This window comes from Varroa destructor, unplaced genomic scaffold (assembly GCF_002443255.2).
Source record: "Varroa destructor unplaced genomic scaffold, Vdes_3.0 BEIS01000001.1, whole genome shotgun sequence".
In the NCBI taxonomy this organism is placed as follows: domain Eukaryota; kingdom Metazoa; phylum Arthropoda; class Arachnida; order Mesostigmata; family Varroidae; genus Varroa; species Varroa destructor.
In genome coordinates, this window is record NW_019211454.1 from 2,145,520 (window position 1) to 2,158,145 (window position 12,626).

Sequence of the window (12,626 nt, forward strand, 5' to 3'; positions counted from 1 at the left end):
AATAGTTTTCATTTTTCTTCTCTACTTTTGACTACCAATAATCGTTATGTTGAACGGCATAAACAGATAATTCTTACTTTTTGTGACCTTTCGATTGATGGAATAGAATATACATCATATCTTATAATAATAATAAATATACATTTACTGTAAACCATTACGAATTCTTAACAAAAATTACTAAGCTTCATCACGATATGCTATTAAATAGAGCATATATCCGCCGGACGTAATGGCATAGGAAGTAAGCACATTGATTGTTGACTATTGGGAAACAGACCCATTTCAACCGACAATTGCCGACATTATAACTATATATATATATATATATATATATATATAGCCGACCGAATGCAGAGCTTAATTCCTTAAAAGAAATTCTGTCCACAATTTGAGAACATGACAGCGCTACCTTTTGTCATGTAAATCTTTTTTTAGAAAACTGAAGCTGATTGAAAGTGGTAACAAACTTATATTGTAGCCATCTTATTCAATAGAGCTTCGTCAATCCAATGTTTTATTAAGTCTGTCACAATTGACTTGATTCTTCTAAGGCGTCAACGCCTAAGTTGTCCCAACGGTGTCATCTCAGGAACAAAATTTCACGAGACAATTAGCTCCCCCGCCAAAACTCTTCTATTGTTAAAGCGCATACACAAGACCAACTAGAGATTCACAGGCGAACCAAGAACAAACAGAAACACGTTAGCGGCAAGTGATTGTAGGTCGTATTGGAATATAATGAACAGATATGCAATACAAGGCTTTTTCTTCAGGCCTAATAAAAGAAACAGGCATATTAAATCGGAAACATTGGTTCGGAGCAACACAAAAAGTTGGCTAATGGACTTGGATCACATTCCCTGTAGTATTTATTTCATCCCCTTTTGAGAGATGAAACCTTATTCATTTGCTAGAAATCAATATATACATTCAGTTCGAGTTCTCGGTTCGCTTTCTGGAAACGCGCTCGTAAGGCACCGCATCCATCATATGCGAAAGAAAGAAGCCACAGAGCGAAACATGCATAATACTTCGACCATTTTGTACAAGGACAAACAGAGCCCCTTTACTCTATGTGTAGTTGTACACACACTGCGCGCCCTTAGAAAAAAACAAATGATATAAAAGAAAAAGAGCTGTGAAGTGGCTCGGTGCCGATACGCATCTTTACGCTGCAAGCTTTGTTGCATGCTTTTAATAAGCTCTCGATAAAGTGTTTACATCCGCCTCTATAATAGCTCTTAAATACGTACCGGAAAACAACTGACGTTTGCAAGGTCATGTGGCCAGCTATTAGGCCGCTCGAGATCATGTGTCCGTCAGATGCAAGTGATGATATCTGTCTAAAATATGTGCCGTACGTTTTTCTTTAGCCTAGGGAGCGCAAATGTCCGATTACCCATCAAAGATCATTATTTTATCTAGCAGCCTTTATTTCAATGTTGGGTGTTGCTCCTATTGGCGGAGGTCATGATTGTCAGTAAAAAAAATAAAACTATTTGTCTAGTGCGAAGAAGTACAGCGTCATACGATTTGCGTTTGATTTCCTGCAACCTAATATGACCAGTTATACCAATTAATAAAATGGTCAAACCGTAGTTCCGAAATACAAAAGCATACAAAAAGTTGCGCTATTCCCCTGTGCAACGAAAAACATTTGCGAAATTTTCATTCGGTTTCTATTTATTTAACGGTCTTTCGAGCAGCGTTCGACACCCAAACTCTCTGACTTTCTCCCAATGAACAGACATGATAATGAGATCGGCATGAACCGCGCTACTAGGTGCCAATAATTCAGACCCAGAACACGAAATTTACAAATACATATTAGCCCACGGATAAGAAAAAGTTCTACTAAATATTTATTCAGATATGGGCATCCGCAAAATGGGGATTACTGTAACGGCTGGAATGAATGCCCCCGAATTAGTCAACCAATACTATACCAATGAGCATAAAACAAAGACTCTGTTCGCTGTCTTTACCAAGATGGCAGTGGGACGATACTTAAAACTTCTACGCTTAAAGCAGCTGCTAAAAGTTCGTTAAAAATAAATTACCTTTAAGTTTTTGATGACGATTATGATTTCGCTGGGAAGGTCAGCGCTATTTATAGCATCCATAAGGATGACGGCTTATTCTATGAGCAGAAGGAATGAACAATCACCAGATATTTTGGGACCCGGCCGAATGACTTGTTGAAGGCTCTACCTCAACGAAATGAATATGTCTTAGACCGTAAGAAAAATAACTGAACTGGAGGTAAAAATTTGGCAACGGCACAGATTTAGAAGAGTGGAGAAACCTTGATTTGAGTTCATTACTAAACTGTGAGCACACGAATGTTCCCTATATGAGAATCTGGGTAATTGTTTGATATTTGTTAAAATTTGAACGTTGCTAAGAAAGATTTAGTAAAAAAAAATGTGAAGACCGCATCTAAATGGCTCTAGAGTCGGATATGGGGATTATGTTACCTGGCTCCCGACATCCGGATCCTTCTCGACTCCGTGCAGTCGTTCCTATTGAAGTGAATGATGTAACACTCTTGGCATTATTTTGCTCCAGCCATACGTAGTACTATAGAATTTAATTATAACTTTCAGAATATGTAAAAAACATGTCGCTTTGATTGAAATAATAATAATTATTATTATATCTGCCGAGTATTTATTCTGTTTTGTGAAACGGATCATTTGTATTGGTATTTTATAAGTTTTCAAAAGTTAGCATAACAGTAACTTATGTGCGCTGAATTATACGATACCATCTATAAGCCACCAGTCTTTCTTTGGCTCTCCACCATTCTAGCCCGTTTACAACCGTATAGAAAATCCTAATGCTTGCGGCATACCCGAATGGGTCGATGCTCTAATATATCGCTATAAATTATGGCCAAAAACGTCGTGCCGTTATTTCAGTTTACATTGTTTAGGTCAGAGAAAATAATTACAAATAAAATAATAGTTATGGTCATCAATATCGCCATGATTATCATAGGCATGATCATCATGACGCGGCGTCTACTAACACATGGAACAGCTAACTTTCCGGGCTAATAGATAATTGTTTGCAGTTTCGATATCAGTCGTCGCCACACGTGTAGAAGCCAATTACAATGTATGAACATTACTAATTATATCAATCATTATGTGGTAGGCTTCCGCCCATGAGCAGCGTGTGTTGTTTGTGTGTCTATACCGCTGTGACAACAGCAGCTGAGGCAAAGGACGGGTCCGTCAAAGCCCCCCACAGCTATTTTTGTTACCCCCCTCCTTTTTATTCCCACATATTCACAGCAATAGCAGGGGTTATTGCGGCACTAATGTCGGAGCAACGAGGCAGACTGATATCGTCAGAGATATCATCGCCCTGATCGGACTCCGCCAGAACCCAAATTAACCCAGAAGAATTCCATATTTTTTTCCTGTGACAAAACCTATGGCCACAGCTTCACAGCACGAAATGCACGGAAGCGGCGATTGCTGTATGCTAAAATTTGATCGTTTTTAGTCCTGCTATTTGACTGACTGGGTTGCATGACTTCTTCCCTTGCCCCATAACCACCCATCGTTATAAGCAAAAAACTATTCAGCAAGCGGAAGTGTTAGGCTAAATGCAATGTGCAACTTTGTTTCCTTAAATCATGAGTAGTGGAAAATGGCTTATATGTACAGAGCAAATTTATAAGTACAATGCATTTTGTGTAGAATTAAGCATCAGTATTTATGGAAAGTACTTTTGCAGATCATATAAGCTGTTAATTTTTTTGGTTTCGTACGGCCATCTCTGTCCTTTTGATTAAAAATATCTGCATACGTTTTTCTGTATGCTGATGAGGGCAAAAAGCGGTAAAAAATAGAAATACTTGATAAATGTGGGGCATCGCGGAGTGTCATATTGGATCAGACTACTCGTGGACATCTTCGTCTGCTATCAATTGAGTATCTGTAGATTTTACAGAGGACTGTTCAAAAAATTATAGTCATGTTGGGAATTCCTAATGTCGGGTCTCTTATGTAAAAGTACCACAACTTGTTCTGATATTCTACTTCCCATGGTGAAGTATTGACAACTGTTGACGATGGGCAATTTTAAGTCGACGTTATCGCTCCCAGGAGAAACTTGTGATCTCCACGAAGAATTGATAAACAGAAACTTCTGGTTTGTAGCTTGCAATGTGGCTTGACTTCTTCTAGCACCAACGCTGCTAATGTAGTTAGCACCCTAATACGTTTCAAGAGCTACTATATAGAGAACATTTTGATTTTACCACTCCAAGATTAGTACCAGTAAAACATCCAATGAGAAAAAGATAGCCGTTAACTTGTCAACTAATATAAAATCAAAGGTATTGTATTGCTCATAGTGGTTTGCCGCAGGCGACAGGACTTTCACCTGGATATGTCTGTTACCAATAATAAGAGCCTACCTCTTACATTTCTGGATTAATAAAAAAAAATGTAATTTTATTCGCCTACGTTTGGCATTTGTATATAATAATAATAATAAAACTAAAACAACGTTGGCGGCCAACTGGGACCCTCTGCTAAATTCTTTAGCTCGGCGAAACTTTTTTACAGTGTACTACATTCTGTTCCCCTGCTAGCCGGCAAATAGTCAACAGACGTCCCCAGTCCCCCCGAAGTTCACAAGATGATACCTCATACTACCGTTCGTGCGTCTGAGTGATAATTGGTCATTATTTAGGCCACAAAGAGAAGCTTATATTTGTTTGTCATTGAGGAGAGCAACTAAACAATATGACAACAACAGTGAAGATTACACACAGACATACATATATCTGTATATATACGAAATACAGCTTCTCGATCGGCTAGCACTGCTGTTATTTTTTCCAAGCCGAATAAACCGAAATTATGTGATAAGTATAACCAGCTGGCATAAAGCAATGAGCGGATCGTATCCGCTTGACTATCTAACAACAGCTGCGAAACGGGCGACCACCTACTCCTCTTTAAAACAGACACTCCGTGATCATTAATCGATAAATATCACCAAACCGATAACCGTTGTACCGCATGAGTTATTTCTACAATGTACGCAGGACAATATAGAACTCCATTATTTACTGATCTCAAATGCAGCAACGCACACATCAGGGATTGGTGATCGACAACTCGCCAGGAGGTTAATCCGGGGGGTCGCAAGCAGACACGGAAAACAGCAGGGGATTGAAGCTCATCTGAGTTATATGATAGTACTACTATTATTTTATTTGTATCTGCTATTTTTTAGTAATATCATTTCATGCATATAGAATATTATGACGCAGCTCACTTAATTGAAAGGAATTTTCGAGTTCGATTTTGAAAGCGCCTGCCGCTTGCTGACAGCAGCCATAACATAAACGTTCGTAACGTAAAAAATCTATATTCGTGTCACTGGGATCGAGAAAGGGTTCCGCACTACCGAAAACGGGGTTTTTATCAAGTTGAAAATACACTGCAAACCATATTTTGCACTCTATGATTTGCACCATTTGACTCTTAGAATTCGACAATAAAAAACATGATCATGGGTTATTCATTATTCTACTATACTAATGCGGGGTGCCGCCGTCGTGCATGTTCAAGAGATCTTTGGCGAGAATAGCACTTCGTGCGAATATTAAATGAAAAAATGTAGCTGTCCGCTTCAATAAGGACACTCACTGTCAGTAAAATGAATGTTGGATTGATGAAAATTTAAGGAAACAATTCAGAGAAAGCGTTAGAATCAGCAGTCGATCAATCAGCTGTGAAGTCGTATTTACATTTGATGTTGGGCTGCTTTGGAGTATCCATATCGACTCTGTTCCATGAGTGCAGAAAGCATCTATTTTGTCAACGAGTTCGGATAATTTTTCCAAAAAGCCTTCCCTAATCGATGCCAACGAGTTTACTGGGTCATGTCCATACTATTTCTTAATAGGCTTGCCAATCTGAATCGAACCGCTGTTGTCTACCACATATATACGAAAACAACTTCCACCCTTTGAGCGTGTACGTATAAAATTAATAGTTAGGGCGGTACTCATTACAGTAACTATGTTACACGAGACTGGAGACGAAAGGCAAACGAAGGAAACGTGTCCGTAAACAACGAATAGTTCCTCATGAGCGTCTTCACTAGATATCGTCGCTGTTATTATGATTATCCAGGGGAGACAAACACTCCCATACCTATCATCACTGCGACCGTCATTGCGCATTCACGTAATCGGATTATGTCATCGGACTTCAGTCATATACGTATGCATCCGTATTCGGACTTCCATGGACACATCGAATACATGCACACACAACATGCACATAGGCCACTCGTGGAGTCCCTCCTACAGAGATGTTTCTGCGTGTTTGCTTACACAAACAGATTAGATTCAAACAGTGCAGGCGTTCATACATTTTTCCCGCTTTATCTGGGTCTCTGTGTTCGTATACAGTATGTGGAATGCACAAGATATACGCCCTGTTCGTTGCGTATTCCAGGATAAACGCCTGCTGCCCACTCCGACATTTGGGACGAGGACTTCTCAGGGTAGCTATACGGCATCAAATATGCCTTCTGAGTACAGCGCGACAATAGTGTTTCCTCACTGACTAGGTACCAACGACTCAGCAAACAGGGATTACATTTTAGCAATGTAACTCATTTATGTCATATAGTATAACATATTAATGTTGGTAATTTCAGACGACGCCTTCCAGAACCAGCCACATCAGCTGTATCGTATACAAGTAAAGTTGCTACACTATCGCCACCTGGCTTCGCGGTATATGAGCACAGATTAACAATTATTTTATTATTTCCATGCACATTTCTGAGTCCACCAGCGTCCCATCGATGTGGTGGCGTTAACCCAATTCGAAATTCGGGCTAAATACTTCAAAATCAAGATCCGCTAGCGATGTTGAACAACGTGTCTAGGTTAGGTGCCGGCGATGGCCGTGTTGCCTAGAGATTTCCATATATTCGGTAGATCTCTATATGGGCCCAATAGTGACTGCGGGTTACAAATTTGTTGCTTATGGTGTTGTTTTAGACTGATATGTACCCGGCGGCTGGTCTATCTGTGTGAAAGTCTGGCTGTTGGCTTTGCATTGTCTGGGCGTTTACTAGCTGCTTGAGAGAAAGGGAAGCGGTTGATTATAACGACCCACTTGCAAGTGTTAGCCCGAGTACATTTACTGTTGTCGCTGCCGCTGGCTTAGTACAAAGCGTGTACCGGACACAATAAAGTTGGACCAGAGATCCGGGTAAAGGTGAAGGGCCGATATAAAACAAGAGATTTGTGTAGGGTGCGCGTTGGGCGCAGCCCCTAGCAGCAGCTGCTGTTGTAGAATATGTGTGTTTTTTTTCACTGTCGCTGCTGGCTCTGCCACGAATGACGGTACAGAATAGGTGAATGATATAGGCAGTGGGAATAGCATGATTTAATGTGTACAGCTTTACATAGCAGTTCACTTGCAGAAGCGCCTTGCAAAGGCCTGCGTTGTAGGACCATACTCAGCCTAGCCATGTATACAACGTGCTTCACACGAAACAATGTCTGTTCTAGTACTATTGCCGCCCTTGCCGTCTAACGTATTGACGAATATTGCGGCAGTCAGCGTGACTTGAGTAGTTTGGACGAATCCATTCGGCGGTGGACAAGCGGAGCATTCGCAAAAGAACAACAAGGAGTAGCTAGCTGTTCAAGGGTAATAGTTGGACGGCTTTACGGTACACAGGGGATGATAATAGACGCCGCGTGTGCCCGTCGCTCGTTGAGGTCATGACCGACTTCATAAGGCGACGCAAGTGAGAGAGGAGGACGATAAAAAACAGAACAGATAAACGATTGGTATGCAGATCGCCACTTCAGTCTAGCTTGCTTCTTCTATCGCAGAATGAATAAAGCAGCAAGCAAACACGAGGCTATGGGCTGCATTACTGTCTCCGCTTTTTTCGTGATAATATGGTAATAACATCACTAGTCCCTCTTCGATCTTTCTTTTAGGCAAGTAAATGCATCGGCTTTTACCTGGAGTAGTCGCAATTTCCTTTTAATTCGACAGGCTAATAGGTGGTTGACTTCGCAAGATTTTCATTTGCCCGTTGTCCTGACACGTGTAACAGACAATTGACGGTATAGAACTAAACGAACGGGCTGAGATTGCTGATCTTAGCATTAAGCGACGATAGATCAACTGGCATGGAATATGGCCTGTTAGCCCAACATGTATTACGGTCGTGCATAACTGTCGCTGCTACTGCTGTTCTAATAAATAAGTGCCTACTTATTACGGGTCGGAGACCTAAATTGACAGGTAAGCCTCGTATTGAGCAGGTAACTAAAAGAAATGTTATTGAACAACTTATTTAAGGGTTCGAAAACTTTGTAAGTGGAAGTTTGATCAAATCGCAAAAACGACCCTGTTAGTTCTCTCTAGGACAATGAGTGAACGAAATAATGACACAAAAATTAGTAGGACCATCACATGCTGGATCACTATCGCAAAATCGTCACATCTATAGATCTAACTTTATTCAAACGCTTGAATTGAGAGGTACAGTGAATCATATTTATTGACGGTGTTACTTTGGGAACCCAAATGGAGTTCAAGTTATAGCAAAGCATTGCACGAGAGGAAATAGTCCGATCCGCCGGTTGCTTAGAGATTGCACTATCCGAAAGGCACTGACTGAGAACACGTCAATTTATCGTTCAAACTCAAGGGTTGAAGCTGGCTGCATATTCATCTAGTAAGCGATAGGTAATTCGCAACCTTCAGAACAACGCTGCCTAACTGAAGTCTTTCTTATGCCACTACGACAGTTTCTAGGTTGCCGTTCATGCCGCCTGCCCTGACTTTGTACAGGTTTCCTTCAGTAGACAATGAATGTGCTTAGGATAAACCTCTGTCCATTAAACTCTGTAGAATTCGATTTTCTAACATGTTTGTTCATGCTAGTAGAAACCCACCGTGAATGTCGCATTGCATTTCTGTTCATATCCTACAACGGGGGAATAGCAAATAATTAAAAACTGTAAAAGTTAGGATAAGCGAACTCGTCTAAAAAGAATTTTCAATGTTTGCTTCATACATAAATAAGACGGGCCTTAGAATGGATGCTAAAGGCGACACATCACTATATATATATAATTCAGTTTAGTACCGATTGCCGTGTGTAGTATGATCGTCATGCTCAAGAATTCTATTATGTCAAGAGTTATTTCAGCAATGAACGTCGCGTACGTCATCGTGCAGTCAATGATGCGCAACAGCTTATGCCAAATCTAATATATGGCTCTATGCCGAAAGCGACATTTCTCATCTTGTGCTCGATGACCCAATCAGGAAACAGTAGCTTGTAAACAAAGCACAACCAATCCATGTAAGCAAATATAGACGTTTAGATAAATAGTCATAAAGCACAATATCAATGTGGGGTGATTGAATGAGTTTGTGTCTGAATGCGTGTCAGGAAAAGCCACAGAATTTCCCTTCCATGATCCCCTTAAATACGCACAACTAATTGCTGCCTTTATAATTCACATAAAAAAATTTACATGGCCATCATTATTATAGCTTTACTATTATCGCCATTACTCTGATTTATTATCGCCATAGTGGCATATGCACTACGTAGAGCGAATAGGACAAACAGCAAGACGGCAAATATATCAATGATTGAAGCCTGCAGTAAAATTTCTACTTGTTTATCTATTTTTTTAGTTATGACAAATATCCTATCAATCCATTCATTCGGAAGAAAATTATATCGAGCGTTCAATTAAACATATCAAGATGTTTGTTTTATGTTGCTATGCGACACAGCCACGCTTTACCCGTGGAGCAAATGTAGTTATATAAGAACGTATATATATATATATATATGTACACTATAAGTTATAACAATCACGATTACCACCGCCGGCGGAAGGTAAAACAATCACCATAAAAAATGCGACGCCGAAAGAAACTTACATTCTGACAAAAACAAAAAAAAAAGGCGTAAACATAACGACGCGCGTAGACGAAGTGAGACAGTCAAATATACAAACATACACACACTTGAATAATATTAAGGACCTATTATTAATATGAGAGGCCAATGTCAAGGTGGCGACTTTCTACGGCCGTGTTTCAGGTAGCAGTATTTGACTGCTGATGTTACGGTAGCAATTTCGTTAGGTTCCAAAAGAGGTCGCTGCGTTAACTGGCGCGATATGGCACTGGCAGGCAATTCACTATGATCTCACTGAAGCAAAAGCGTACAGATGAGACTAGATAAGACAAAATAACTTAAAGAAGTTAAAAACGAAAAGAAAATAGGCAAAAACCTTGGGCCATAATTTACTTATATTCTATAATGCTTCTTGTTCAGACAAAAAACATTCTAGTGATCCAGTAAGCGGCCCGGGTATGAAAATTGCATATCTATTATACGACAAAGTACTCTTTTCAAAGCTAAAAACCTGAATGAGGGACAGCGTATTTGGGCACAATGTCCTAATTTTCAGGTAGACGTTATGCGTTTGAACACAATATGCTGTCTTAGTAATAACATAAATAAAATTGCCTAAAAATAATGTTTGCTCTAATTATACACTGTAGATTATATATATATATATATATTACATAGCGTAACGTGAAAACAATGCTCGACTACAAAACAAGGATTGCTCATTCTTGGTTATTACGACGAATACGATATGTTGGAAGTTGTCAAAAAAGGCTAATTTTCTATGCCGGTTGGTTTATCTGAACAACAAAACCCTTATCAATTGCTGGTAGTTACTTGTATTGACTTTTTGGTAAAAATATAGGACTTTTCTGTACGTATGATTTTAGACCGCGTGCATCCAGTAGTTGGCAATCCTTATAGATGCAATATGACACAGTTCACAAGAACTATGAGCCGCGGTAACTACTGAATTATATAGAATTTATGTTAATAAGAATAGTTCAAAAGCCACTTATATACTTAACAGCTTTAAACGCGGTTTTATGCGTAGTAATTTTAGCTCTACGTCACCTATGCCGCGTCTTGTAGCAACACCGTTCTAGTTCTTTCAAAATGCACTGCTTCCATCACACCTGTATGGCTCTTACCTGTAAAACATATAACATAATGATTAAATACCCCCAAATATAATCATCTAAAATCTTAAAAGAAATTTAAAAATTGTTTATCTTAATATTTGGTACATCGGCATACAATAGAAATTGCAACTGATCTACTGCGACCACAATTTATTCATTCTAAAATACTAAAATTCAAAGTAAGTATTCGAAAATCGCAATTGTTAAAGTAAACTTTTTGCAACACTTCAGACAGGCTATGCCGGAATCGACGTTGTCCACCGCCGATGGTTGGCAGCCCGATGATGTTCCAGCCCGATAGATTTGTTCTTGTCACTACCACAGCCCACAATGGTTATCCGCATTTCTAAAATAAACAAAAACCTGTAGACCCTCCCACGATTGATTCGGTTAATCAGCGTTCCCATCTGATTCGTCTTTCAACTAGCAAATGCTCTACTCTAATCCACTTCTTCTAAATGACAGCGACCACAATAGAACAACAACAACAATAACAGCAATAAACGCAGGAATAACAACAACGTCACGGTCACCATAGCCGGATAACCGCCAGCGCCGCCGCAACCGTCAGTCTCCAACGAGGCCAAAAAAAATAAGACAACACGTTTCTATTTAATTCTGCCAAAGACGCTGGCTGTGTCCTGGCTGTCAACGTCGCCCATGCCCTTACCACTGCGTTTTCACTATTGCTGTGGCTGGTCGTAAGAAACAAATAAGTTTTCCCCCTTTTCCCCCTCTTTGTATCTTTTGCCCATCATGTTCTTGTGTGGTACCGCTTTCTGCGCCTCCTTTTGTTCAGCCACCAGCGCCCACCACCACTACGACTGTCGGAAGGACAAAAAACACCGGAGGCGGATGATAGAGGGTTGAACAATAGAAAGACCAGAAAGAAACTACCATCGTTGACGACGGACACAGGGGTACATGCGAACGTCTTACAGACTAACGATGCCAGTTATTTCCATCTCCCAGCCTACTATCCCCTAACGCCTATATCCCCAACCTTTCACGCCCCCCCAAAAAATTCCCTCGAACTTGTGTCGTCCATGTTGTCGTTTCATGTAGTGGGAAGCCATCGCGCATACACAAGTATAGTGGTCTTCTTTATGCTGTTTCTGTCTTGAAACCGGAAAGGATATCGCAAACAAACCGAACTGCTCTAGCATCCCCAGTGGACCGGCAGCATTCTATTTTGTCACGCTGGCCGACGGAAGTCAATGAGGTCTCCCCCTGTCTAACCCACTGAGGGCACAAAGAGAAGATCTTGTCTATCAGGCCCCGACGATCTTCGTCATTGGCTGCTGTACAGCGTAGCTAGTAACAAGCACAACATCCTGAAACTGGTTTCTGTCATATGCCAGTCCGCTAATACGCTAATTCGCGCTAATACTACGTTGAAAACTGCGAAGAAGGCGGAGTGCAGCACGACATGTGGGGAATGCAATGATCTCTATTTTGTCCTATCTCTGTATATCCATAGCTGCTTTCTTATCCTTCCAGCTTTCTTCTTATCGGTCAAGTCTTCGCCTT

At 40.3% G+C, this 12,626-nt stretch overlaps 1 protein-coding gene across 9 annotated transcripts in view; it reads right to left on the bottom strand.

Moving 5' to 3' along the window:
- LOC111246405 (uncharacterized) overlaps window positions 1-12,626 on the bottom strand; it is a 108,809-nt gene that overhangs the window by 63,427 nt on the left and 32,756 nt on the right. The window contains exon 2 of one of the 9 annotated variants that reach the window (XM_086977695.1): window positions 10,983-11,105. The exons of 7 other annotated variants lie outside the window; for them this stretch is intronic. In XM_086977695.1, the coding sequence (XP_086833821.1) occupies window positions 11,029-11,105 (77 nt within the window). In that variant the 3' untranslated portion in view covers window positions 10,983-11,028. The remainder of the gene's footprint in view (window positions 1-10,982; window positions 11,106-12,626) is intronic. One more of the 9 variants, XM_086977696.1, reaches the window with a different exon arrangement.